The 27313-nt window shown below is 47.7% G+C and overlaps 10 protein-coding genes across 10 annotated transcripts; 4 read left to right on the top strand and 6 right to left on the bottom strand.

Moving 5' to 3' along the window:
* Positions 1 to 279: 279 nt before the first annotated feature.
* On the bottom strand, positions 280 to 1553 carry N7516_008508 (cytochrome c oxidase subunit VI; the record flags this gene model as incomplete). Its single annotated transcript, XM_057221227.1, has 4 exons — positions 280 to 681; positions 761 to 878; positions 1016 to 1061; positions 1210 to 1553. 4 exons carry the CDS (start codon positions 1551 to 1553, stop codon positions 563 to 565), a joined length of 627 nt encoding a protein of 208 aa, XP_057071499.1. The 3' UTR covers positions 280 to 562.
* A 1264-nt stretch (positions 1554 to 2817) lies between these two features.
* Positions 2818 to 3948, top strand: N7516_008507 (elongation of very long chain fatty acids protein; the record flags this gene model as incomplete). The annotated part of the gene is made up of 3 exons (XM_057221226.1): positions 2818 to 3228; positions 3288 to 3570; positions 3626 to 3948. 3 exons carry the CDS (start codon positions 2818 to 2820, stop codon positions 3946 to 3948), a joined length of 1017 nt encoding a protein of 338 aa, XP_057071498.1.
* A 3184-nt stretch (positions 3949 to 7132) lies between these two features.
* N7516_008506 (uncharacterized protein) lies at positions 7133 to 8591 on the top strand (the record flags this gene model as incomplete). The annotated part of the gene is made up of 2 exons (XM_057221225.1): positions 7133 to 8090; positions 8176 to 8591. The coding sequence occupies 2 exons, from the start codon at positions 7133 to 7135 to the stop codon at positions 8589 to 8591; spliced, it is 1374 nt and encodes a 457-aa protein (XP_057071497.1).
* A 1082-nt stretch (positions 8592 to 9673) lies between these two features.
* On the bottom strand, positions 9674 to 13205 carry N7516_008505 (putative nicotinamide nucleotide transhydrogenase; the record flags this gene model as incomplete). The annotated part of the gene is made up of 5 exons (XM_057221224.1): positions 9674 to 9705; positions 9773 to 9847; positions 9910 to 10098; positions 10153 to 13041; positions 13112 to 13205. 5 exons carry the CDS (start codon positions 13203 to 13205, stop codon positions 9674 to 9676), a joined length of 3279 nt encoding a protein of 1092 aa, XP_057071496.1.
* A 695-nt stretch (positions 13206 to 13900) lies between these two features.
* On the bottom strand, positions 13901 to 16058 carry N7516_008504 (putative amino acid permease; the record flags this gene model as incomplete). Its single annotated transcript, XM_057221223.1, has 10 exons — positions 13901 to 14079; positions 14131 to 14533; positions 14590 to 14712; positions 14776 to 15119; positions 15172 to 15292; positions 15350 to 15384; positions 15438 to 15704; positions 15762 to 15810; positions 15869 to 15889; positions 15951 to 16058. 10 exons carry the CDS (start codon positions 16056 to 16058, stop codon positions 13901 to 13903), a joined length of 1650 nt encoding a protein of 549 aa, XP_057071495.1.
* A 1585-nt stretch (positions 16059 to 17643) lies between these two features.
* N7516_008503 (GAG-pre-integrase domain-containing protein) lies at positions 17644 to 18206 on the bottom strand (the record flags this gene model as incomplete). The annotated part of the gene is given in 3 exon segments (XM_057221222.1): positions 17644 to 17793; positions 17810 to 18091; positions 18114 to 18206. The coding sequence occupies 3 exon segments, from the start codon at positions 18204 to 18206 to the stop codon at positions 17644 to 17646; spliced, it is 525 nt and encodes a 174-aa protein (XP_057071494.1).
* Positions 18207 to 18697: 491 nt separating this feature from the next.
* Positions 18698 to 19251, bottom strand: N7516_008502 (uncharacterized protein; the record flags this gene model as incomplete). The annotated part of the gene is given in 2 exon segments (XM_057221221.1): positions 18698 to 18989; positions 19007 to 19251. 2 exon segments carry the CDS (start codon positions 19249 to 19251, stop codon positions 18698 to 18700), a joined length of 537 nt encoding a protein of 178 aa, XP_057071493.1.
* Positions 19252 to 20711: 1460 nt separating this feature from the next.
* Positions 20712 to 23651, top strand: N7516_008501 (uncharacterized protein; the record flags this gene model as incomplete). Its single annotated transcript, XM_057221220.1, has 1 exon — positions 20712 to 23651. The coding sequence occupies one exon, from the start codon at positions 20712 to 20714 to the stop codon at positions 23649 to 23651; it is 2940 nt and encodes a 979-aa protein (XP_057071492.1).
* A 489-nt stretch (positions 23652 to 24140) lies between these two features.
* N7516_008500 (RTA1 domain-containing protein) lies at positions 24141 to 24926 on the bottom strand (the record flags this gene model as incomplete). The annotated part of the gene is made up of 2 exons (XM_057221219.1): positions 24141 to 24832; positions 24890 to 24926. 2 exons carry the CDS (start codon positions 24924 to 24926, stop codon positions 24141 to 24143), a joined length of 729 nt encoding a protein of 242 aa, XP_057071491.1.
* A 1167-nt stretch (positions 24927 to 26093) lies between these two features.
* On the top strand, positions 26094 to 27135 carry N7516_008499 (uncharacterized protein; the record flags this gene model as incomplete). Its single annotated transcript, XM_057221218.1, has 2 exons — positions 26094 to 26987; positions 27091 to 27135. 2 exons carry the CDS (start codon positions 26094 to 26096, stop codon positions 27133 to 27135), a joined length of 939 nt encoding a protein of 312 aa, XP_057071490.1.
* Between the last annotated feature and the right edge of the window lie 178 nt (positions 27136 to 27313).

Below are 27313 nucleotides of genomic sequence, written 5' to 3'. Positions count from 1 at the left end.
ACAAATATACGTTTTGGCCATGTTGCTGTTTCCAGGAGAACTACGGGGGCCTTGTACTTATATCGATTGCGCGTGGTCATTGTTGGAGGCCCTGTTTGTTTAGGTCGGGTGCCTCTTTGTCTGCTTGTTGCAGTTGTCATTTTGTGTGATATATTCGCTACATAGGAACAAAAACCGAGATTCAAGACCAGTCTGGCTATTTGACCATTTTGAGGCAATATCCTCCGTAAAGATAAGTGTAGGAAAGTTGATGATTAAGGAATGAGGATTGAGGATCGAGGACTGAGGACTGACTTGAGCGGTTGATAATACAACAATGTAGGATGGCTGAACAAGATGGAATCAAGATAGATTAAGCACCAACCAAGTAAGGCACAGAAGACCTTTTTCCAGATAACAGCAGCACTAACAACACAAGAGTCTCTAAAGTATGTATACAGTTTTCTCTTCTACCTGACCTCTAATCCTCAGCCAGTCAAAAAGTGCTGGATAAACAACATGCGAGGGGGTACTGTTTGTTTTAAGAGAAAATTGACGTAAAAGTAGAATTGATGATGGGAATTTACGCCTCCTGGGGGTAGAGCTCCTCCCGGAGAGCGACGCCCAGCTCGACGCGCAGACCCTCGAGGGACTCGAGGTATTGCTTGTACTGGTCGGGGTTCTCGACCTTGGCCTTGACACCTGATGACGAAATGACGTTAGCTCGGGTTCAATAACGAACGATACTGGTGCTCCAAGATAGGATGTTGTGGAAGCGTACCCTCGAAGACGCGAACAGCGGTAGGGAAGTCGTTAACACGGCGGGCGGCCTTGAGGGCGGCAGTGAGGACCTCGACGGAGGGAACGAGATCGTAAGCGAAGCAGTTGTTCAGGTTGCGCTGTTTGCAAAAGACATGCATTAGTCATTTGTCGAATTGGTGCGGATATAGGAGCCGCATGTTGATTGACGGGTGTGGCTGATGCCATGTATCGCATGGCGATCAATATGCCTCGGGTGAAGTCGAGATAGTCATACCTGGAGCTCGAAAACGTCCTGCACACCATCGAATTCCTTCTCGAATCTGTCATTGGGAGACACGGTCAGCATGAGATGTCCTTATCATGTCCAGACGATTGCCGATGTTGGTTCCGGGAAGCGCCTAACATGGAGATGCAGGGCGCTTCTGTCCGACTCTTCCGACCCTCAATGGCTTGCGATTGGAGGCGTACCTGGCAGAGAACTCTTCGTATGTCTCATCCTCGTGGCCGGAGCGGAGCATAGAGGTGGTACCGAAGTTGTGAGCGCGGGCGGCGGCCAGAGTCACCGGGGACTGCATCCGGGACCGGGTCAATTGGGGAGCTCTAAAGAAGCCGGTAGGGCGAACGGCGCGGGTCGCCACACGGAAGATGGATAGGGACGACATTTTCGGAAGGTGACCACGGTGGACCGGACAAGGACAATGGTGAGGGGAGAAGTGTGGATGGGTACGGGAAGGGGAGGTGTGAAGTGCCTCTAGGATTTTGCGGGTGGTGTGGTGTTGACGCCTGAGGCAGTAACACGGGTGATGACTCATCATCCGATTGGCCCCGTTCCAAGTTGTCTTGATCTCAAATGATGGTTGCTGATTGGTTGGATGGCTGTCACTTTCTAGATGCGTGTCATTGGCCGAGTCCGAAGGTCATGACAGTCAAGTTTTATTATATGGCATAGCTATTGTTGGATCATATATATATATACCTAGGTATATATCTATGTCACACATGATAAGCTTAGATATTGAAGAAGACTGTAACGTTGAAAAGTGGAAGATCAACTTTTATAGCAATTGGAAGTTCAAGTATATATTTTTGACTTAATTGTTGTACTAAGGAACTGACTCAAATTTATTCGAGCAATGAATCCTATTGAAGACGGTGTATAAAACCAGGGAATTTGACTAGATATATGAGTGTAGGCTTTTGAGCTTATACCTCGGCTGAGAACTAGAATTGACTATATATATAGTTAGTAGGCAACATCCCAATAACTATTAAGATCTTCCTAACTTTCATAAACCACCTTTATAGTCCCCGCCAAGGCTATTGCCAATGGCAAGTTTTAACGATATTCAGTTGTGATTCAATAATAAGAAATGACTAGACATCCAATGCAACGCTTCGGGTATGGATCTAGTTAAGGCGGAGACTGGAATCCACCTAATGCCTTAACCATCAAGGGCAAAAGATATGCACATAGTCATTGATTTGGATAACGCCTCGGCAATTTCACATATAACTTGCCAGGGTATTTCATTGTAATAGATAATGCGCTATTGGCATTTAACTAGACTAGCATGTGATGGATTCCCACCGAGGACAGCATTGCCTTCAGCAACAGTGCACTATGTTGTACATAGTACTCCGTATATATTTTATAATCTGGGGTTTGGTATTAAGAAGAATAAGAACTAACCATACAACTATAGATGAATCTATTAAAGGTTTCACATGTTCGGACAATATAGTTACTCCAAGTCGATGCGATCGGAACCTGATCTTCCCCTTTTTTATGACACGCTAAACCCTTTTTGGTCCTCAACGGACGCGCCGGACGCAAAAAGTAATTGTGCTCTTATTTCTCCAGCTTATCCCTCTCTCTTCTCTCCCCTCCCCCTTTCCCACTTTCATTTCTTTGGCTTTCCTTTCATTCCTTTCCTTTCCTAATAGGCCTTTCTTGTTTTGTCGGTTTATTGCAGTCTTATTACTGCGTCAAAGAAAAGAACAGGTTGCCTTTCAGGGCTATCTTTATCTTCAATTCCATATCCATATTGTTTGAGAGAACAACCTAATCCTGTCACAATGGCATCCGAAATCCTTAAACATGTGTCGGTCCCGACTCTCGATCGTCCCTTTGGCGTGCACCTGTGGCCCCTCTTCGACCAGGCCTACGAGAAGGTCATGGGGTATCCCGCCAGCGAGTTCAACTTCACCGAGGGTGTGACCCCTCTGTCCACCTTGAAGGAGACTACAGTGATGCTTATCACCTACTACGCTATCATCTTCGGTGGACGTGAGGTCATGAAGAAGTTGCCTGCGTTCAAGCTTAACACCTTGTTCATGATTCACAACCTCCTTTTGACCACCGTGAGCGGTATCCTGCTGGTCTTGTTCATTGAGCAGCTGCTCCCCACCCTCTGGAGACACGGAGTCTTCTACGCCATCTGTGACCAGCAGGGTGGTTGGACTCGCCCTTTGATCATTCTTTACTACGTAAGTTGCGAAGCGCTTGAACCGTTAGAAGGAGAGAAACTAACCCAAATCTCGACTAGCTCAACTACCTCAACAAATACGTCGAGTTCATTGATACCGTCTTCCTGGTCCTCAAGAAGAAGCCATTGACTTTCCTTCACACCTACCACCACGGTGCCACTGCCCTCCTCTGCTACACCCAGCTCATCGGTGTGACTGCGGTGCAGTGGGTGCCGATCACCATCAACCTGCTGGTCCACGTCGTGATGTACTGGTACTACTTCCAGAGCGCCCGCGGCGTTCGCATTTGGTGGAAGAAGTACATCACCATGCTGCAGATCCTCCAGTTCGTCATTGACGTCGGTAAGTCATTTCAGGCCCGGTAACCTGCGAAGAATGGAATACTGACAGTTCCAAGGCTTCATCTACTTCGCTTCGTACACCTACTTCACCTCCGCCTACTTCCCGTGGCTCCCTAACATGGGCAAGTGCGCCGGTGAGGAATTCGCTGCCATGGCTGGTATTGGCATCATCAGCTCCTACTTGGTCCTGTTCATCTCTTTCTACATTGCGACCTATAACAAGACCGCCAAGACCGGACGTCCCCGCCGCAACACTGGCCAAAAATCGTTGATCGACATGAAGAACTTCGAAATTCCTTCCCCGGCCGGTGCCCAGAACGGCAGCGCCAAATCCACTGGCCGCTCCAACGGCCCTGTGACACGCTCCCGCAAGGCCTAAATAATCCACCGAAGCACAATTGCGTCTGAATGTTTTCAGCGTGTGATTTGGAAGAATTGTATTACCCCACGAGTTTGATTGTGGAATCATCTTGGGATAAGCCATTGCTTCATCCGATGCTTGTGGCCAAACAAAGCAGAAGGGCAGAGTGGCTGCTCTTGGGTGATACGTCCCTATATTTGTTTAATGAATGAACACCTCATGATGCCCAGGTCCATTACCCGGGCATGGGGTATGTGCCTCGGAGTTGTCGGAATACATGCCCCGAAACTTGTCGGAAAACCTACCGGGGGATGTTGGATTACCCCGGCGGTCTCGTCATGGTTGTATTTTATAATGTTTTTCTTCTTCTGTTCATGTTTGTTGTTATCACCCGTTTGGTGGCAGGCCATTGGATTGTACCATTCGCCCTTATTATTATTATTATTAAATTATTCATTGATAGACGTTAGCTCATTGTATCAATATAAATGTAGGGTGTTGATAGAGGGACTTGGATGCTGGGACACTTATAGGGGGGTATCCCTCTATCAAGACCCTAAATGTAATCATGTCCGTTCTTGAAATCATGGTATAGATTGGGAAAGAGACTGGATACCATATGGCGGGTTCGTAACTGATCAGCAAGGGATGTTTGCTTTCCACCTGGTCAAGGTTGATCGATTTTCCACGCTGTCAGCACCTTCCGCATAGCCGGGACTGAGGATACATGGCCCATGCAGAGACAGTCTGTATCTCAAGAGACCATCCAGCCAGACCGTCTCTCGAGGTTATCCATCAAGTCTATTGATTTCGCCTCCCAAACAATGAGAAGTCAAATAGATAACCTGTTGATGTGGCAACATAAAGTGTATACACTGACCTCTGTAGCACAATGTGTAGTGTCACACTGGAAACTGCACCGAAGAAACAGAAACGCAGGAACAGGAACCGCCAGGTGGAGCTTCGATGCGCGCAGCATGGCCTGTGCGACGAGGCACAAACAACGCCACGAAAGTGATGTATCTCATATGCCCCGGATGTTGACCCAGTGAGAAAGGCGATCATTATCCAAGTGTCGACGAAACGGGCAGAGCTTCAGCCTCCCCCTCAAAGCCTTTGACCCGGAAGGCGAGGAGTAAGGTAGGTTAGTTATATCCATCCAGCCTCCCAGGTTGAAAGACAGGTACAGCCATTGATATAATGGGGCTGGGTGCAATTCAATAGACCGGGACAAGAGATAAAGTCCAAGGCAGGAAAGGATATGGATTATTTGCTCATTGCCCATTTTTGTCGAAAAGTTACAAGCGCCTTGCTTGGATGTCATGCGCGTGGGATATTCGGAGACTGGACGGATATGCAGGGCCGGGGTTTGCTACCGGAGCATAGACGCCAATTCGAAAAAAGAAACAGGAAAAAAGAAAGAAAAAGAAAAAGGATAAGCATGTCGTAGTGGCCGTGTTGACGTTTATAGTGAAGATCAGCAACATGAACATATGATGTCCCTGGTCGGATTTGAAACGCCTTGGATGTGTCAACGGAGTGGTGGCGCCGAATCCTTCGTAGAGACCCACTTGGTACGGAGAGGGAGAGTATTGGTCAATGCAGGTTAGTTGAAGTAGATGTCAAGAGTTTGACGTGCAGAATGTGTATGTATGAAAGAATGGGGGAACACATGTAGTTATTGTGTGTATCCTTACTGGTGGCGGTACTAGTAACTATATGTTGTATGTTGGAGTAGTACTATCACAGATGATATGATATGATATCCATGAATGACAGGTGAGATAGAATTGGAAAATCGCCGATGGATGTTAGATGTAAGGAGAATACGGAGTAGAGTTTTTTTTTTTTTCATATCTTTTCCCAGTATCTTGGCTGTTGAATCGTCATGATCATTCCAGTCCCTTCAGGAGTTGTGTGTTCCTGGGTTCCTGGGTTCCTGGGTATAACCCCTGATTTCCTCCCTGAAGAGTAATATATCTCCAACTTCCAAACCCCTGGCAACTTCGGAAGAATTTTCATATGTTGTACATAGACCCGAACAAGACCGAGTGTACCCCCGTTTGAAGCTAAATGGAGACCGTTCATAAGTGTGTTTGAGCTTTATACGGCCCCACCGATCTCGGACTTGGCAACACGCTGGACACCAAATGTGATTCGATCAGAACTGTTGTACACTTTTACTCCGTAGTTGACTGTTCCCACTATGGGTTCATTTCAATCTAAACTGATCATGTTGAGTATTCCATATTCCATATGGGGGAATGCTTCCAGGGACAGATGTCTCATTTGTATATAGTATGCATAGTATGATTTTCCTACGAAGGACTCTCTGGGGTTGGCCCTTGGTGCATAATTTCAGGCTCTGATATGCATAAATGTCCAATTTCATTGAACAAATCGCGGAGTATTAGGAGCATGGGCCTTGAACCAATTGGTTATGGTGATCTATCAGATTGGGCTTGAATACTATGTTGTATACGGAGGATATGGTTACCTAAGTATTTCTTTTTGCCTCCCCTATTTTCACTTTTTTAATGTATATTAATGTATAATGTATAATGTATTAATGTATTAGTGTTTTAATGTTTTAATCTAGTCCTCCCACGATATCCAGTGTAACGCGTTTTTCTCCCCCTGCTGAAACTGGCCAACCCGCCCTATTTTTTTTTCTCCATGCAAGGGTGAGACACCAATCACCAACCCTCAAGGGTTTACTTACGCGCTGGCTTCTACAAAATTTAGTTAAAAATAACAAAAAAATAATAAAAAAAATAATAAATCTGGTGAGTAAATCCAGGACTATTGAACCTTTCTATTTTCTGCCTTTCTACCTTTCTACATTTCTACACGTGTACAGGACATGGAGAATGGTCCCTGGATGCCTTTTTCTTCCTTCTACCTCCGTCCTATATACATCCCCTGCCCATAGCTCCTTGGTCCCACTACGGTCCCTTTCCTTAAAGAGCCCTTTTGCCGGATTCTGTTAGGGATCTCCTTTACAGCTTGGTTAGGATATTTGACAGCTGTTGTATCTCCTAGTGTTACCCTATTCTTCGCCGAGGGTACTTTCTTCTTCTTCTTTCTCTTGGGAGTTTGGATTTCCCTTTGGCTTTGGAACTACCTCTACTTTGGAACTGTCTACACTTGTAGCAGTCACTCTTTTCTCCTGTTCTATCTTTTATCCCCGATTACAAACCATATGACTACCGGGAACATGTTTCAACCTACTACCTCACTGAGCCTACACCGCTTGAGCAGACATAGCCTCCAGGACCGATACGAATCAGACGAAGAGGCTGTGTCTGAATCTGATACAGGCGCCCAGGATCTACTTTCCTCGCCCGTAGGCTCACAAACTGGAATCTTTGATTCTGATCTCAGTGCCGACGAGAATTCTCACGCAGACCCCGATTCTGATCGGGAGGAAAATAATCTGGCTCCGCCAACAGTCAAACGGGCCCGGCCCGTCTCTTCTGCTACTGTCAAGAGAAACAGCGAGGCCACTTTCGACGAAGATACGTACGTCTTTGATCCGGAGGAGCAGATGGTCCTCGAACTGCCACCCTCAGATTCTCCGTCACAACTGGCATCTAGCACCTTTCTACAGCCATCGGTATACGTCTGGCCAAAACAACCGCCAACCACCTCAAGGTCTCGCTCTACTTCACCTTCATCGGTCTTTTCCGTAGAGGATGCAGACATTCAGGTTGCAAAGGAGGTGACCATCATGGAGCCCGGAACTCGTCCCACAGTGGTCTTGATCAACCGTCTGGGGTCACTGTCAAAGACCTCAAAATCCCGTCCCAGCCATTCCCGCTCCCAGGAAAGCAGCCGCCACCGTTCTGTGCTCGCCAGGGCTGACAGCCGCCGACTTACCATGCAACGCTTGTCAGACCCAGCCACCAAGTCAACGCGAGTATCCGAGAAAAGAAGCACCATGAAGCAGGCGCCCAAGATAGCTCCAATCCCATCCCCAACCCCAGCCCTGGAAAAAGAAACACAGGTCACATCCAGAGCAACCACCAATCGAGTCTCCGAAACATCCCCAGTCCTCTACTTCCCAGCACCACCACGCACCGTCCCAACCCAAGGCTACCCCCGAACTCGACCCCAAACCTCCGGTTTCGACAAGACAATGCCACAACCACTAAGCCTGCGTACCCGTCGACCCCCCTCATTTGCGCAACATAAGCACCAACAGCGTCCCAACATACACCTCCCGCCCCTCAACACCCTTCTCAGCCGAAGACGCCAGACCAAATAATTACAACGACGCACCCTCCCAACTCACCAGACCCTGCAGCCCGGCCTCAATCTCCTCGCCATCATCATACTTCTCCTCAAAGCGCGTGCCCTCAACATACAGTGTATCGAATATCCTCACCAGTCGCTCCCCACTTATGATGCGTCGCATGACAAGGAAACACTCTGCCTCCAGCGTGAATTCATTGAGTAGTCTGCGCTCAGAGGTCGGCGTCAACGGTCCCTCTTCATCGCAGATCTCCGTCGCTACTCAGCCCGCTCCTATTCCTAGTGCTGACTGCCATGTCGTGCGCAAGTCTAGCAAACGTCGCCATACACGTCACGCTAGTGTTTTGCCCAGTGGGAGGGGCTTTATGGGGTTGAAGCTGGGGAAGAGATCGAATACTAAGGCTTAGATGAGGGTCTTGCCTTTGTTTTTTTTTTTGTTTTTGTTTTTTTTGTTTTTGCTTTTTGTTTTCTGGTACTTTTAACATATATATTGATCTAGTAATGTTTTTATGGAGGATATCTAGTCTGCTTTGGGTTTCTTATTCTGGTGTCTTTTTGGTGTTTTCTGGTTTCTTTTGGACGAATATTTGTTTTTCATCTCTTTTCCTTACATCTGTCTCTGACCAGCTAATGTATGACGGTCCTTGTGTCCTTGACTTGGACAGGATTCTGGGATGGTTAATGTCTACTTCAGTGTTTGGCGCATGGTATTTGATTTTGGGGAATACTATAAGGAGATTTTGATTTTGATTATGTCCTATCCTGATTAGTTCTTTAAAATTACATAGCTAAAGATGTAGCTATCGATATATTATCACTCAACACACCTCTTTCACACTAGAACTCATTAGTCCAATTTCCAATCCAACCCCGTCGATAAACCTTGCATGTATTGCCAGCGTATACGAAGCTTAGCAAGGGGGTATTCGACGAGTTCTTGGCAACATAGACCAGGAGAACCGGCTGGAATTGGGTTGATGGGATGGATATAGGTGAATTCGCTGCTTGCTACAACAATACGAGTAAATATTGTCTGTCCACTTCGTCTTGAATGGATTTGTACGATTTACAACATAGAAGGACCATGTGGCCATGTGAAAATTTCATGTTTGACCCACTGCCCGATAGATCTGAGATTCTGAGATTGGGAAGGTTTATTATCCACTACAGCCCGCTAGGGGGTTCGGCTGGGGGACTCCCCCATGAAGGTCCTCATTAAATGCCAAGTGTGGAATTTCTGGATTGGGAGTGTGTTTTTTCTCTTTTTTTTTTTTTTATAAAAAGAAGGATTGGAAGTGCATTAAATAATTCGACCTACTGGATATGAAGAGTAATTCGATGAAAAAAAAATAGCAGTTAACAATGCATCTAGCGTGAGCGTGGAATGGAGCAATAAACCAGCCACTTGGGCATAAGATTGTTAAACAAGGAGCAATCCGAACATAGCATATAGTCATAGAAGGAAAGGACTATTGGTTCTCGTCGAAGCCTACTTCCGTGCCTCTAGGGCGGCTTTGATGGCTGTTGGAAGATGAATTAGCACCATTTCAGTTTATACATATGCATCCAAATAAAACACTCAACTTACCATCACAAGAGGTCTTGGCATCACCGAATAGCATCCGAGTACCGGGCATAAAGAACATGGGGTTGGGAACATCCGCTGTGGAAAATGTTAGATGGATTCATTGACCAGGAATAGGAATGACGGAGAAGAAATCATACCATATCCGCTGGACATCCCCCGCTTCATAACTATCACCTCCTTACTCTTCCATGCATGGAGGACAGGCATGCCGGAGATAGCGGAGTCTGGCTCCATGGCGATCGGGTTAACGGTATCATTAGCGCCGATGACGAGCGTGACGTCTGTGTCCGAGAAGTCCTCGTTGATCTCTTCCATCTCCAAGACGACTGTACCAATTGTTAGCGAATAATCGACAAATACCAACCATAAAGAAATCTTACTATCATATGGAACGGAGGCCTCTGCAAGCAGCACATTGCATTGACCGGGCATTCGGCCAGCAACAGGGTGAATAGCGAAGCGAACGTTGACACCACGGGAACGCAGCAGCGCAACGATCTCTGAAAGAGCATACTGCGCCTTGGCAACAGCCATACCATAACCAACCACAATGATGACATTCTCAGCGCCGGATAGAGCTTCCGCGGTGTCATCGATACTAGTTTGCTTGATCTCGCCTTCCATCTTCTTCTGAGTTTGTGCAGCCGGAGTCGAGATACCACCGAATAGGACATTCGTCAGCGACCGGTTCATGTTGACGCACATGATGTATGAGAGAATAGAACCGCTGACACCGATGAGGGATCCGACACTGGTAAGAAGTGGATTGTCGAGCATCAGGCCTTCAGCCACGAGGGCGAATCCGGAATAAGCGTTCAACACTGTGATGACGACGGGCATGTCGGCACCGCCGATGGCGGCCGTCGTGGTGTATCCCTTCAGGAAACTGAGCACCGTGCTTGTTCCTAGACAGATAGCTGCGATTGCAGGGCTTCCTGGCGCTAGTGTAATGAACGCGCCCATGGTTGCCATGTTACTGCCCAATAGTGTCGAATTGATAACATGTCGACCGGGCAGAATCGTCGGCTTAGAAGACATGCGCCCTGCCAGTTTCAGGAAAGCGACGATCGAGCCGGTGAAGGTGATACCACCAATCAGAACACCCAAGTACGCTGTTGTCAAGTGTAGAGTTGTGATGTCACCAATATCGGCCAGCACACTTCCGGCACTGGTTAGAACAGCGGCCAACCCGACTACTGAGTGGAGAGCAGCGACGGTTTGAGGAAGACCTGTTGGTGTGATGCGACGGCCGATCAGGCCTCCGACTAAGGCACCTGTTCCAGCAACAGCCGTGAACTGTGTCAGCGTCTCAGGAGAGAAGCCTACTGCAGCGAGTGAGGCCAGAATACCGGAAACTACTCCCAAGATACCGAAGATGTTGCCGCGGCGGGCTGTTAGTTGGGATGCCAGACTAGAGATTGAGCCCATGCACAGCATTGTGCTGACGAGATATCCAGCTTGGACTAGACCCGACATACCGGTGCTGGCAGCCGCGATGAAGCCACCACCAAACACCACGGCTGGGACAGCGTACAGCCATGGGTACTCGGGAGGGTCGGTTGGACGCTTGAACATATCCAGCATGCGCTTCGTGACCACAAAGCCACCGGAGATATTCACGAAAGCCAAAAGCACGGAGGCAGCACCGAAGTATTCTGGGATAGTAGTCGGCACAAAGCCTCCTCCCATGATGAACAGTCCACCAATACCGACCATGCCCGAAATGGCATTCGTGACACTCATGAGCGGCGAGTGAAGCGCGGGTGCTACACCCCACACAGCACGATAGCCGACCAGTCCAGCAAGTCCGAAGGTCATCATGTTGCCCATAAAGACTGGTCCAGCTGCCTTTCCGAGGGCCAGGGTCGTGCCCATTGCACCTGTGACTGCTGTCACATCGCGTGTTGTCTTTTGCCAGGGCGTCAAAGCGACTTCCTCCTTTGGCGCGACAGCTTGCGCCTCTGGCTTTGGGGTTGGGGGTGGAGCGGGTGGAGCAGCAGGGGGGATTACTTCACCATTTAGAGTCACGATGGAACCGCGCACAACTTCATCTTTAAAGTCAATCCCAAACGACTTCTCCTGTGGAGCCATGGAGAGAAGGTACTTGGTGATATTGTTCGAGTACAGCGTTGAAGACTGGGTAGGGAGACGCGAAGGAAAATCTGTGTAGCCGATGATAGTAACATCCTTGTAGTTGCTCAATTCCCCGGGAACAGTAGCTTCGCAATTTCCACCTGCCTCAGCAGCAAGATCAACGATAACAGAGCCGGGTTTCATTGCAGCAATCATCTCCTTAGTAATGAGCTTCGGTGCAGGTCTGCCTGGGATCAGGGCCGTGGTAATAATGATATCAACCTCTTTAGCTTGCTCCATGAACAGTTTCATTTCAGCTTCGATAAACTCCTTGGACATTTCTTTGGCGTATCCGCCCTGACCAGAACCATCCTCCTGGAAATCAACCTCGACGAACTCGGCACCTAAAGACTGGACTTGCTCACGCACAGCAGGACGGGTATCAAAGCCACGAACAATAGCACCCATGCGGCGGGCAGACGCGATCGCGCTCAACCCAGCTACGCCAGCACCAATAACGAGAACTTTACTCGGAGGAATCTTTCCAGCTGCAGTAACCTGACCAGTCAAGAAGCGACCGAAATGATTAGAAGCCTCCAGCACCGCCTTGTAACCTGCAATATTGGCCATGGAGCTAAGGGCATCGAAGGTCTGCGCACGAGAGATTCGTGGAATGCGATCCATCGCAAAGGACGTCACGCCACGAGCCGCGAGTTCTTCCACGAGGGGCTTGTTCTGGAGGGGATAGATGAAGGAGATAACGGTTGAGCCTTTGCGTAAAGCCTGGATTTCATTGAATGGTCCCTCCGATTGCGGGCTGCGGACCTTCAACACAATATCACTCTGAGACCAGACTGCGTCCCGGTCGACCATTGTCGCGCCGGCCTTTTCGTAGGCATGGTCCAGTAGCTGAGCGCGCTCGCCGGCGCCGCGTTCGATGAGAACACGGGAAACCCCCTTTTTCAACAAAAGGGCAACATTCTGCGGAGTGATTGCCACGCGACGTTCACCAGGAAAGATCTCCAGAGGGACTCCAACGGTCAAGGCTGAGTAGGGGGTGGTAGACACGAGCTCGGAGGGAGGTGACTCAGAGGAGGTTGTAGCGGTTCGATTGGAAATGGAGGGCCATCGCGGCTTGCAAATGGACAGGCGTTTATTCTGCGACGCGAATGAAGTAACTTGTCGAACTTGAGAGGCTAAATAGAGGAAAGTAGTTAGGAAACAGCTCAAGTTGGGCATCCGATACCGCGATTTGGAGAAGCTTACTCGACGTCACCGGAAGGAAATATTTCCCTGCCCGAGCAATGGACGTGCCAAAGCGCGGCCGTAGGGCTGACCGGAGGGATACCGGAGCACTCATTGCGAGTAATCCTGCAAGCTGCACGTCGTTTCGGGTCTTTTTGTCTCATCTAATGCCTATTGGGCCCAGGAAGGGGTAGCAGGACCGGGGTACCGCATCCAGGCCAGACTGAAAGGCGAAGAGCAGCAACGCAAAGAGCTTTAGAAACAAAAGCTTCAAAGAGCATCAGAACTACAGCAGAAAGAGAGAAAGAAAGAAGAGAAAGGAGGGGAAATTGAAGTTAAGTCAAAGCACAGATCTCGGCACAACTTCCAAGTAAAAAGAGGGGAAAGCGGTTATGTACGATTCCTACCTTGCGATGAAACCCCTCGGATATTTGTAATTTATATAAATTAGTTTTATGGGTGTCTGTATACATAGCTTATAGCCTATATTCTGTACTATAGCCCTGGAGTACTATAGTACCATAATACTATAAATAATCTATAGCCTTTTCTCCCGCACCATAAAACGCGGGGAAGGCGTTGGAGAAGATTGATAAGCCCTGGATTCTCCACATTTACACATTTTAGGAACAATTATAGTATGTAAATAGTAACTATGTAGTATGTATGATAAATAGCAATTTGAATTAGTTTGAATGAGCTAGATTATTATATGACCTAAGTCCGAAACCCATCTATTGCAAATCTCTAAGGCATTGTATGCCTGGAACCAGTAGCCAGTAGCCAGTTACACTTCCACATTCCTCCACATCATCGACCAGTGCTCGATTCCCCATGGTCGGTGGAGTCCACTTCCTCCACGGTCTCAGTAGCACCCTTGCTATCAATGAAGTGAGTGATGCGATCACGAGGAAGCCAGGCACTCTCAGGCATAATGAAGTAGGAGATCAATGCCAAGATGGTGACTCCACTCATGATAATGGGGGCATCTATCCAGGAAGTTAGCGAGAAGAAAACCTATGAGAAAACGAGCAACATACAATTTAAGTTCTCGCCAGTGACTGGGAACACGTAGGGTGAGAACAGGACAGCGACGACCCAGCCATTCCAGAAGACACCAATGAACTGGAATGGCTTACTCCAGCGACCGAGACTCCACTGGGGTTTCGGGAATCGCGTCGGGGTGCACAGAAGTCGACTCAAACAGATCAGACCGTACGCAGCAGCGCTGGGAACACCGGCTGCCGAGACAAGGGATGTGAAAGCCGTGGCGGATGGAAGAAGGGTGCAAGTGACCAGGGCGGCGACAGCCCAAACAACAATAACTGCGTTCCGTGGCTGACCGTTGTTCACACGAGAAACCCAACCGGAGAAGGGAAGTACACCATCACGGGCGACGGCGAAGACAAGGCGAGAGGCGGCGATGATAGCAATTGCGGTATTCTGGAAAATATAGTCAGCTATGAGATATCCAAGCACACAAACGGATGATAACTCACCAGCCATAGAGCGAAGATGCAAATGATGTTCATGATGATATGGCCGCCCTTGCCTAGAACAACAGCGTAAAGAGGCACAAAGGGCTGGGGCGAGCCGAAGCCCATAAGTGTGTCGGTGTCAGGCTAAAGAAGAAACCAGGTCAGAAATTCGAACTTCGGGATTCACAGAGACCAAAGGAGACGAACCGCGCAGAACAAGAAGAGAATAATCGTAGCCAAACCACCGAAGCCACTGGCAACAGTACTCCAGAAGATACCACGAGCAGCAGTGACAGAGGCATTCTTGGTTTCTTCCGCAACATGGCCCGAGGCATCGAATCCAATCAGAATACCAGCGGTAGCAAGATAAGAAAGACACCAGTTCCAGCCAGCAGGGGCGCCGGTACCGTTGTACGTGGTCATAAAGGCCTCGTGGGTGGTACGGAATCCCCATGTTTGAGCGGTGCCAATGGGCAGCCAGATAAGGTTCATGAAAAAGTCGAGCATCACGACTCCAGCGGATCCCCAGAAGACATATCTGAAATAGCGAGCTAAAATGCTGTCAGAGGTAGTTGAATCCAGGCTACACGCGTTTGTACATACGAGGCAAGAAGTTCAACAGGGCGGCCAAAGCAAGCAAGACCTCAGTGCAGATCCACTGAACTGCACGGAATTTAACACTGCTTGAGTCCGACGGGAAATCGAGGTTGAATACGGTTATTTCCTAAAAGCGACATATCAGTCGAGATCCCGGGAAAACCAAGAAAGAAGAGAAACATACCGAAAGCATATAGTTAGTCGCAGCCTGAGTGTTGCCTATAAATCCAATTAGCATGATACAAGCATTTGGGGTTAGATACACAACTTACTTGCACAGAAGGTCGTCCAAGCCGTTGTACTCCACCAGGCGACGATAAAGCCCAGGAGTCGGCCAAATCGAGGCCCACCAGCTTCGGCGGCCCACAGGTAGATCGATCCGGCGGATGGCGAAGCCGAACAAACCTCAGCGATGACAGCAGCGGTAATGAAGGTGAACACCATGGTTACTACGTAACTAGTCCAATAGGCCAGGTTTCCACCGGCGGCAATACCCGTGCTGAAAGTAACGCGAACACCACCGACAAAGTAAAGAGCAGCTTGAAGAAAAGTCAGTACGATTGCGGCCCCAAAATGGGGAATGACGAAAAGCTCACCGAATGTAGTCGCGAAATTCTCGAACAAGGTGTATGTGCGATGAAGAACCTGTTTGGTGACTCAGTTGCTGATCACATATCATCTTAATCTATACAATTCGACCTACCGGCTTATAGCCCATGGTCCGCTAGAATATTATACCATGTTAGTTTGAGATTTACAAAAACAGACTGGATTGCACCACTTACCAGCAAGGCGGCATCATTCTGATTCTTGAGCTCGGCCCGATCAACCTCACCCTCACCTTGATTGGCGAGGAGGTCAGTGGAGCCAGCGACAGGGTCGTGAGGAGTCATGACAGATATTCAGATGAGAGAAAGAAAGCAAGTTGAAGTTCAATGAGAGAAAATTTATTGACTTTGTAAGGTTAATCCCGCGGTCCAAACGTTCCCTAACTGATCCACCGGAATCTTAGGCCCCACAGAATTAAGTGGATGTGATTTGATGACTATACTACATACTACCTACCTAGGTAGGTATGTATGACTTAACAATTTATATTATTAATATAACATATATAAAGATCTTACGAGATTTGATATTTAAGAATTATAAGGAGTATTAAATTGCCCGGGTAAGTATCATGTCGAAAATTATCAGTTTATTCGATTTCGGAAAAACATCCATATAAGCTCCGCGCTCGGAGCTGTCTGATCCGTAAACCTTACTCTTATCCAAACATATACTCCAGGCCTTGAATATTTGAAAGAGATAGATAGAATAAAGATTGGAGTAGTTATTGCTGGAATCTCCATACACAATTCGCTTCTGTTACACGGACTAGAAGTCCAATGTCGCCGAATTTGGCATTTGTGGGTTTATGGCAGATGCTCCACCCGGGGTGGGACAAGACTACTCCGTACCTATGTTGTAGGTACGTACCTAGGACACTATACTGCTTGGGTTTTCCTATTTTGGCTGCTGCCGCTTTTATGAGGGTGCTTAGAGTCAGGCTCACTGAGTAAAACTCAGTCCAGACTCAGACTGAGCTGCTCATGGTATGTCACGTGATAGATCAATATGGTCCAATGAGCGCTTAGTGAGTGCTTAGTGATTGTGATTGGCTGCTCACTAGGAAGCAAAACAAAAATCAAAACACACAGACACAGTACAAAGCAAAGCTCAGAACGCACGTAGTCATCTCTCGTAGCCTTTCCCGAAAAACCCATGGAGCAAGCTGCACACTCATTTTTTTCTCAGCACAAATACAAAATAGATCGTGGTCGTCGAGAACAACATTTGCCTTATGGCTATTCGGAGGTCGACGCATCAGTACTTCAAAGTCGAGAGCCAATGGCCCCCCGTAGACCACGCAGTTCTCGAAATAGGCCCTTTGGGTATACTGCATGATTTTTGCTGGATGTTCCCTAGTATTTGGCCCGGGCCGCAGATTGTCCACCTCAGACCAAACTTCCACGTCCACCGTCCAGATTGGCTCATGGCTGTTGTGGTGGCCTTAGGCCCCAACATAATGCCTCAGGGCATCAACCCCTCGACAGTAGTTATCTAGCAGTTTCTCTCTCTCCATAGCAATCAACTCTCTCCCTCTCTACTTTCCAGACCCTACCATCTGTAGTCTGTCTATCAGGTTATGAGCCCGGTTTTCTGATTGGCAAGATGATGTCACTGTGTCCTTCTGCAATTGTTTCCTGGCCTGAGCTAGAGTCCCAGCCCACAGCTGTGCCTGGCTTATAGGGCTCATAGTTGATGAAAAGCTCTTTGTTGGTGCAGATATGCCAGGAAGATCCAGTGTTAAGAACCCAATCAATGCCTTCTCGCAATTGGCGGCTCTTTGAAATCGACACAGTGGTTGTAGCTGAACCGACAAACCCTTTGTCATCAGCTGCTTTGTCATCGAGAGCTTTGTCATCGACGATCTGATCATTGTTCTGGATTCTGGAAAGCGCTTGCTGCAATAGCCATGCCTCCAAAGTCATAGGTGCGGTCCATAGCTGATGCTGTTGCTATTGCTGACGAAGCAACTGCATCGAAGTTGGCTTGCCGAGTTCTCTCTGTCGGCTTGCCAGTCATCTGTAATAATCATCACGTATTCGATCTCAACTTTGCCTGTCTTACTGTTTAAATCCTTTGGCTTAACAGGATGTAGATCGACGTGAAGCAACTGGCCTACTCTCGTAGCCCTTGCCTGCTGATCCCGAGACACAATTCTCTTCGATTTCCCCTTTCCGCAAGGTTCACAATCATAATGTTCTGTGCCAACGTCACAGCCAAGTTTGTCTTTATTGATCCGGCCTTTATAGCTACCGGCATGGCCCAGACGACGGTGAGCAAGTTCTGCTGAGATTGTGGCATTAGGCGCTACCGACAACTGGCTTTGGTTTCGGATAAACAACTGGGTTTGGTTCATCTGCAAGCTCAATGATCGGAACGTTCTTTGCGATGAAAGTGTAGCCGATTGGTGAGCCTTCTTTGTCCTTAATCATCATGTCTCGGAGGCTCCATTCGACACCCTGTTCTCTATGGGCTTTGATATAACCCAAGAGATTCAGGGTGTCGAATGGATTAGGACAACAAGCTTAGTCCCTCCGCCTGTGTTTGAGTGCCACCACCTGGCGTCGGCTACGGGCGACCCGACACATAACTCTCTTATTGGTTTATATTGCCAGGCAACAATTTAGATCCACTCTCACTTCACAAGTACCATTGTTGAATCTATAACTAGTTACTTTATATAGTATTTTTTATAAATGAATACTGTTGAGCAACCTAGGAGATTGTTTAACACTGGGCTCTTTATACTCCTAAGTCTTAAGTCTTGACTCTTGATTTCTTACTATCTTACTATCTTACTAACTGAATCTGAAGTGAATCTGAAGTGAATCTGAAGTGAATCTGAATTGAATCTATAAAGTGTATAGTATACAGATAAAAGAGAAGTTAAAATTAGTAAATGCTTTAAGAAGGTAGTAATGAACTAGGCGGTGAGGATCTCGGCTTGCTGGTGGGAAATTGTGGCTCTAACGCCCCGGAAAATGTCGGGCTCGTCCTCCAGCCTCTTAATGAGGGCTTGGTTAAGTGTGATGATGTGGAGGTATTGAGATTTGGGGAGCTTTGATAACGCGAACTGGTCTTTTAGCTGTTGAATGGCCTCTGCGAGGCCTTCAATAGTCGGGGACGCGAGGACCAAGGCGTGGGGCGGCACCACGAAATCGCTAGTGGGATCGTGGGGGTGAGGGGTCGTGGGGAATAAGGGGAGCCAGAGGAGTCTGTGTCGGTGCAAAACATCGAGCCAGCGGAATCGGACGTGGAGTTGCTTGTGTCGGAGCCAGCCTCTTTGCGGCGAATTGGTAGCTTTTTGGGGGAGGGGGGTATTGCTCCCGGGGATAGCATCTCGCGGGCGTTGGCAGTATGCAAGAATGGAGAGGACATAGAGAGGTGAAATAGTTGAGAAGCTTGGGAAAGAGTGGGGGAGGTACGAGTCCCTCCCATCGTGCCTTCCTTGTCTTGGGGTCTTGCCTCGCTGTCCATCGTGAGAGAACCGCGTGGAACAACCGCGGTGAGGATTTCTGGTGTCACAAGCTACCCCTTTGGGGTGCGTTCCAAAGGTTAACCCGCTGGGCTAGGAGCAAAAGACCAGAATTCCAGGACACTTCCTGGAACCGCACTCTCATATATATAGGATAGGCTGACTCGTAACATCTGGAACTTAGGCAAAATGGTTAAAAGAGAAGATATGACCGGGTGAGATTGCTGTTTGGTTGGTAATTTGTTATATCGGGAAGCTATGGTGATAAAAGTTAGCTACGCCAAGCTTTAGATAGATATGATGCGGAGTCATTGACTCACTAAACCTATTTAGGGTACTTTAGCTGTCCCCATAACGTGATTGGTGCCCAGAGAAAACCGGTAGTCCTAAATAGGACTAGTCGCTTACCTAGGTGGGGTATGCAGCATAGTGAGCACCTTAACTACTAGTACCTACCTAGGTAGGTAGGTAACTAGGTACCTAGGTAAGTTAATGCGCTTATGTAATAATCAGGCGGATCAGAGCGTTCAGGTGTCACCGGTGTTTGGCTTAATGATAGAGATCCTACGGGGTTGCAATATTGAGAAACAACACTGTGGGATTCGTCTGTCGAGGTTGGACGGAGAGAAGAAAGAGAGAGAGAGAGAGAGAGACTATCTACTGGATCTGTCCCAAGTGGGTCCTGGGTCTCAGGCACCCAGGCACCCAACACTTAAGTACGGTCGTATGTAGTTGAGAATTCATCGCAGCGATTTATATACATGTGTTGAGGCGGTGAGGCCAAAGTACGGGCGACTAAGTATGCCATCCGACACATAACTCTCTCATTGGTTATTACCTCACCGCCTAGTTTATTACTACCTTCTTGAAGCATTTACTAATTTTAACTTCTCTTTATTTGTATACTATACATTATAATACAATTCAATTCAATTCAGATTCAGTTCAGATTCAGTTAGTAAGATAGTAAGATAGTAAGAAATCAAGAGTCAAGACTTAAGACTTAGGAGTATAAAGAGCCCGGTGTTAAAAAATTAATATCGTATTTGTTGAACAATCTCCTATATATATATGTTTGCTACAGACTAAGCCCTATTTGTTCGTTATTTACTATTTGTTAGCTTGTTTACTATCATCGAGCAGAGTTTAGATGGTTTTTCCTTTAGGGGGGTATATAACCCCTACATTTCTAGTTTAATCAATTAATAATTCTTCCTCTGCTTTCTCCCCACATAGTAACAGGTTGCTCAACAGTATTCATTTATAAATAATACTATATAAAGTAACTATAGATTCAACATGGTACTTGTGAAGTGAGAGTGGATCTAAATTATTGTCTTGCAATATAAACCAATGAGAGAGTTATGTGTCGGATGGCATACTTAGTCCCTGTACCAAAGTTTGCAAACTATCTCGGGTGGAGTGCTGAATCTGTTTCTACACTTCCCCACACCATCTAGTCATGGCGGACCGAAACACATATCTCAAGTACAAGCGTGACCAGAGACACATTGTCTATTGGATCATCTCTACTTCTGCCCATATCATCAAGAAACTCTCTTCTGAGGCCCCAGTGGCTGCGAACACCACTGGAGTGGTCTCCTTGGCAACACTGAAGTCACTCTCGGCGCTTATCGCGAAACATATCGACCCGATTCCCACTACCATATTTCGCTTGTTTGAAGCAATCATCGATGCTAGGAAAGAAACACATAATCTTTTCCTGAAGCTCACCGCCTCGGATCCAAACATCCAAAAAAGCAATGAGTCGCATAAGCATTGGATAAATGGCCTGACAGATGCTTTCAATGCCCTGGGAGGAGAGAAGTGGCAGTCAGGAAGGAAATGTGATTCTGAGGCACTTGATGAAGACGAGGAGCAAATTATCTTTGCGAACAAATTTTCCACGCTGAGCCTGGATAGCCAGACGAAAGAAGGAGGAGAAGGGGCAAAAGAAGAAATTGATGGTGACGGCAGTGAAGATGAGGATGCTGATCTTGCAGAAGCTACCATCCCTGCTGCAACCAGACGGTCGAAACAAAAGCCTACCAAAAAGGGGAAGAAGAATAAACGAGGGCGCAAGCCGAAGACCAAAAGAAAGACGGTGGACACTGCCTTTACTCTCGACCTACAGGATGTTCCCCTGGAGAGTTATCGCATCATTGAGGATGAGACTGGCATGGTCACTGAGTACTTGATGGCTGTCTACTCACTTACCAATCAGTTGGTGGAGCTCCGTCATTACCTACAGGGTGTCTGGCGTCAGGTAGCCTATCAGGGCTTGAACAGTGTTGTTGCTGCAAATCTATGCAATGTGGCAATTGCGATGATCAAGGACACGCAATCCCAGATTTTCGTTGATTTTCCTAGCCACGACTCTTTTGATGTCGTTATGCAGACACTCACGCGTGGAGATCCTGAAAAGTCTCAAGGCATGTTCCATATGCAAGCTGCGCGACAAAACCCGGATGGAACATGTAATATGTCGGCGCAACGTGACATCGATGTGAGAGAAGAGTTCCTACTGAACACCAATCAGGACCTATTCGACTTTGTCACCGACTATCAGGCGACACGCACCGGTAAGCCTACCAAGGCTATGCTCAAAAGCATCCAGAATTGGGATCCCAAGTTGGATCTTCAAAGAACAACCAAAGAGCAACGCTTGAAGTGGCGCCGAGCATACACCATCAACTGGCTATACGACTTGGTCAATGTTTTTTCCTCGGTTGTCGTTCAGCGACGGACACTCAAGGGACAGCACATTCCTCTCGAAACGGTTGATTGGTCTAGGACCGGACCCTGGAGCGAACATCGGCTATTATTCGGCATCAACGATTTTGCTGGCGACATCACCCATCTCGCGGTACAAAAGCCTGGGACAGATTTTCGGTCAAAGATCCTTCCTCACCATGTCTTCCAGCTGCAGTCCATCGTGGACTCTCTTACTGTGTCTCGCGGCTGGTCGGTTGGTATTTTTGAGGGCCATGTCCTGAACCCGCCTGCTTCCGAGTTTCGGCCTCGGAGAGATGTCGATCTTTTCATGGATCGCGAGTCAACAAGACCCAACAGGGGTTTCTGCCAGTCAGTGGGGGTACTGACTCAATTATTCGACCGAGATGCTATGCTTCATGGAGACCCCAATCGCAACGCTTCACTCAAACAACTGCTGATTGGACTTCAAGAGGACTTCATCAACTGGCTTGGGGAAAGCATGTATATGTATGGCTTAAACACTATCCCTCCGTCGCGGTTTTCAAACACAAACAGCAATGGCCTATGGGAATATTCTCCGTTCCTCTGTGGTGCAGGCCTGTCGGAAGCACTTGAATTGACATACGGCATGGGTATGCTCATCTGGGAGAGGGTTCCTGAGCCGATGTGCGTCCTTCATCTACACAACATGTTGGTCCAGAAAGGCCTGATAGCACGACCAGTAGGACTGTGGAGTACCCTCGAGTTTCTTTTCCGGGATTCCTTCTTCTCCAACGGGAAGATACCCACCTCTAAATTTGTCGAGGCCATCGAGACTCGGGTTGGTGGGCCCAACGTTCGTCGGGAGAGATTCCGGAATCAGGTACGAAGACAACAGCTCGGCCGAAATGCGACGGATTTGAACGAACTGCTAGATCCCAGTGTCAATCGCTTTTTCAAAACTAAATCTTTACTGCAAGTCTACCGGAGCGCAGACTGGATTCCAGATCGAATCCCGGATGAAGACATCCCCTTTGCCACGGCTCTAGCGTTCATGCGTTTGGCCAAGGCTAGGCAAACCAGGGATCGCGCCACAGATGAAGTTACCCTGGCAGACACCGACCTGGTCAGGCGTGCTAGATTCCAGGGGATGAGTGACAAAGACATCATCGGAATATCATCCAAGATGTCATCTATGTCAGAGGAGCCTGATATGTCTGTATTGATGAGAACTGTTCAGGCCACTTTACCCGAGGGATACTCGTGTGGTCCGCTCGGTGGTCCTGGTAAACGCGATCTTAGCCTTCCTGCATACTTGAGCCTTCTCCAGCACGATTTCATTACGGACGTCTGTGGCGAGACGAGGCCGCTATCCAGTCTGAACTACATGTGGGTTCTCGTGCGCTGCTATGTGCTGTTCATGCAGATAGAAGACAATCTACGGGCTTGTCGCAACCCAACATGGGTTTTGGCTTATGAAGGGGACTCCAGATTGACGCAGCAGAAACGGGTGTCACTTACCGTGGCGGCTTTGGGAGAGAGAGATCCAGAGTGCTTGAAAATTATTGCAGACGTGTTTGAGGGGCAAAGAGGTGGATTCATGGACCATATCTACTGGGACAATCTGTTGGACTCTTTCAACACGCGGGAAATCTTTGCATCTGGGAACGAAACTCCCTTTGGCCCAGATTCTTGCACGATCATGTGAAAGGTGTGACTGGTTCTTGAGAGCAGGATCTATGAATCCATGGATGCGGTTATGGTTTAGTTTTATTCCTGTGGTCGTATGTCAAAATGCGGCAAGAGGTACTAGAGGAAATCCGATACGTAGGTACTTACTAGCTTGCCCTGCGAGAATTACTAGACATAATGTTGACAATCATAGTTCTACTTTCTCTTTCTGTCCTTTACCAACAACAGGGCTCATAATGTAACGGGGTTTCTGTGGGGTACCATTGCAATGGGTCGTGTGTTACCAAAATACCCTGCTGGTTTTAATCATATGGGCGAGAGCCAACAGGACTACTTAACTAGTAGGCGGTCCCTGTCCTCGCCAGGCGGTTTTGCTCGCGGATCACGCTGTCTTACTTTCATCCCGAGGTGGGGAATCTATGAAGATATATGGGGAGAAAAGCATGGGCTTTACGCTATCAGATGAAAGACAAAGCCTAGCAGAAATACATGTATTTATCGAAAGTCAAGGTTCAATACGTGGATCCGCGAATGGAGTCTCACTGGTCGTGAGCTCCACCATCGAGCCTCTCAACTTAGCATGAAGTTGACTTGGGTACCAGAAAAAGAACACGACCATCAAGGACAACATCAACGCGCCATCAAATGCGTACAGCGGCCATTCGTGGGTGACGAGATAGCTAGCATCATCTACCGACTGCATGGCAAACTCGACCACCCGGAAGATATTCCGCGCTAAGATAGCCGTCGATGTGACATAAAGCATATTAAGACATGCCTGCCATGGAACATGGGCTGTGACTTCAGTCTCACCTACTTGCACTCGAAACCTAATGTTGAACAGCAAACAGCATATCAAGAAATAGACAAATATGAAGATTTGCAAAACCAGTCCCGCAATAATGATGTAGTCGCCCGTCTTCGTGGTTTCTGGCTTGGCGAGTAGGCCAGCAGCATTGCCTTGGATCAATAGGCACACAATATCTCCCGTGACGAAGAACCGGGTGGCCCAGCGCATGGAAATGGGCGAAAAGGGTTCGCCGTGGATGGCTCTGACAATATGGGAATATGTCATGTAAAGTGTTGCAGCGAAGAAGACTGGGGGTAAGACCAGAAATATATCTTGCATAATGTAGGGTACCAGTTTACCCGTGGAGTATGTTGATACCGCTCGAAAGACGTAGCCGATAATCTCCACTAAAGAAGCCATGATGTTAGTGAGAGGCTCCAAAAATAGTTTGGATTGAGACCTACAGATTCCACCCAGGACAAAAGGAAGATTGGACCACATCTTTGTTGTAGGCAGCTTCCAAATGTGAGCTGTTGTTGCGAGGCAGAACAGGGCGGTAAAAGTGATGGCGAGGGGCAGGCTGGGTACATAGTGCCATAAGTAGACCCCTTCGTATGTTTCGAGAGTTGGCATCACACAGTGGGCTAAGCTGGTGGTCGAAATGGCAGGAAAATGAGGAAGTTCGCTCAAGGTAGCAGGTCAAGTGGCAACATGATCATTGAAAGGTGAGAGGGGTCAGCATCTTTAAATATTTTCTATACAGCCTAAAGCCAGGGCACACTATTCTCTGGCTGGCAGACTATCCTAGAAATGTAGTAGACTGCTTAGGTTCTATAAATATTGCCTACAACATACTGTAGTATAGAAATGGATCTCGGAAGAAGCCGAACACGCGTGTTAGCTAACACGCGTGTTACATAAGCACGGTATAACCCGGGGCCAGCCCTGGACGGAGACTGATCTTATCCACTGATTTGACGAATATTGAAAGAAATCTGTGGTATGACGATGTATGGTTCCGGAGTACTAAGCCCCGTAAGTAATATGACAAAAACAACAATCTCAACAGACACGATAACTACTACTAACTACTTGTATGCGCTGTATGGTGTACAGTCACCTGACTTTCTGTAAAACACCCTCTAAATCCACGTATTGAACCTTGACTTTCGATAAATACATGTATTTCTGTATTTCTGCTAGGCTTTGGCTTTCATCTGATAGCTGGACCCCGGCGTTGTTTGGTTGGCTGTGATACGCGTGTTTTACTGATTTGCACAGCCCCCGCGACATGCTCCGTCGCGGCCATAAGAAATCCCGGACAGGTTGTCTACAATGGTGATTCGAATCCCTAATAAATCTAACCCCTCTAGCAAATTATACTAACATGTGTGAAATAGCAAACAACGACATACCAAGGTAATGCTCCCCGACGAAGCGTCCACTGACGTGACTGATAAAGGGCCTTTGCAAACACCCAGTGCGACGAAGGTCGTCCGATATGCTCGCTTTGTATCTCTTCCGGGCGAGAATGCAGTTATTTAAATCAAGTAATACCACAAACCCATTTGACACCAGCCAATCCCTCTCCTGAGGTTTCAACAAGTCCAGGGAATACATCGAGCCAAGGTACCGTGACTCTGCCTAATGCCGCCCCTCTCAAGGTTAATGGCAGCCTCACTAATCAATCCAGGCTCGACTGAAAATGCAAGTGTCCGGAACCAACATGATCAAACCTTTGAAGAAGACATCAACCTCAAGCATATGGAACTCCTCGTCCACTTGGCCACCAATAAAGAGCTTCTAATACTCACTCACGGCGCCAAAAACGAAGTCTCTAGCCCCGAACTCGCCCTTGGCCTCAAAAAAGGTCTGGAGTCACCATATCTCATGTACCAGCTGCTTGCATTTTCCGCCCGTCATCTGGCCTTTCTGAAACCCGAGCGTTCGGCCTCTTATCTACACCAAGCCGTCGCACTGCAAACTCGCGCTGTCTCGATATTCAATGCGGCCTGGACAGAAATTAACCAGTCTAACTGCGTTTCTATACTACTGTTCTCATCGATCCTTGGGCACCATCTACTCACCGACACGCTCGCTAAACGGACACCAAATGGTATCGACGAATTCATGACCAATTACGTGCAATTCGTCGAAATGCATAGGGGTATACATACCATTGCTATGACGGCAAAGACTCAGCTGATGCAGTCGGAACTCGAACCAATACTTTCATGGAGTGCGTCGTTTACATCGCGCTCACCGAGGGGAAACGACTGCAGAAGAGCCAGTGAGTTGGTGGATCAAGCGGAAAGTCTAGGCCTGGAGGATAAGAAAGCCTGTCAGCTCGTGATTAGGTTCCTTCAGGTTGGATTTGATGCTGTGTTCTCGAGGGAGGAACAGGGGAACAGATACCATATGCTCTGCACTTGGCCAATGCTGGGACCTCCTGAGTTTACAGCTTTGTTGGTAGCTAGAAAGCCGGAGGCTTTGGTCATACTGGCTTACTATGCAGCGTTGCTGCAGCATGGGAAACATCTTTGGCAGATCGGGGATGCTGGGGTTTATATGTTGAGGATTATTTCTGACTTTCTTGGCTTGGAGTGGGATTATTGGCTTGAATACCCGAGGCACAGTATACAGTATACTTCAAAGCCTTCAATAGACCGTGCAGTTTTGCATTACATGGAATGTTGAAAATCCCAGTTAATTCCCATTAACTCTAGACTTTTGCATTATGCAACGCTAACCCTAATTCGGGGTTTTGCACAACAGATCCAGGCATGAAGAATCTGCACTCAGGATCCTGCCAGAAGAAGCCTAGATTAATCAGGAGCGAAACTTGCGGCCCATAATTGATAACATCGCTAATCTTCTCGATAAGGATA

Source organism: Penicillium verrucosum (assembly GCF_028828655.1).
Source record: "Penicillium verrucosum strain IBT 35672 chromosome Unknown utg000003l_segment0_segment0, whole genome shotgun sequence".
NCBI classification, from domain to species: domain Eukaryota; kingdom Fungi; phylum Ascomycota; class Eurotiomycetes; order Eurotiales; family Aspergillaceae; genus Penicillium; species Penicillium verrucosum.
Note: the sequence above shows the minus strand (reverse complement) of the source record. Positions and strands in the feature narration are given on the sequence as shown.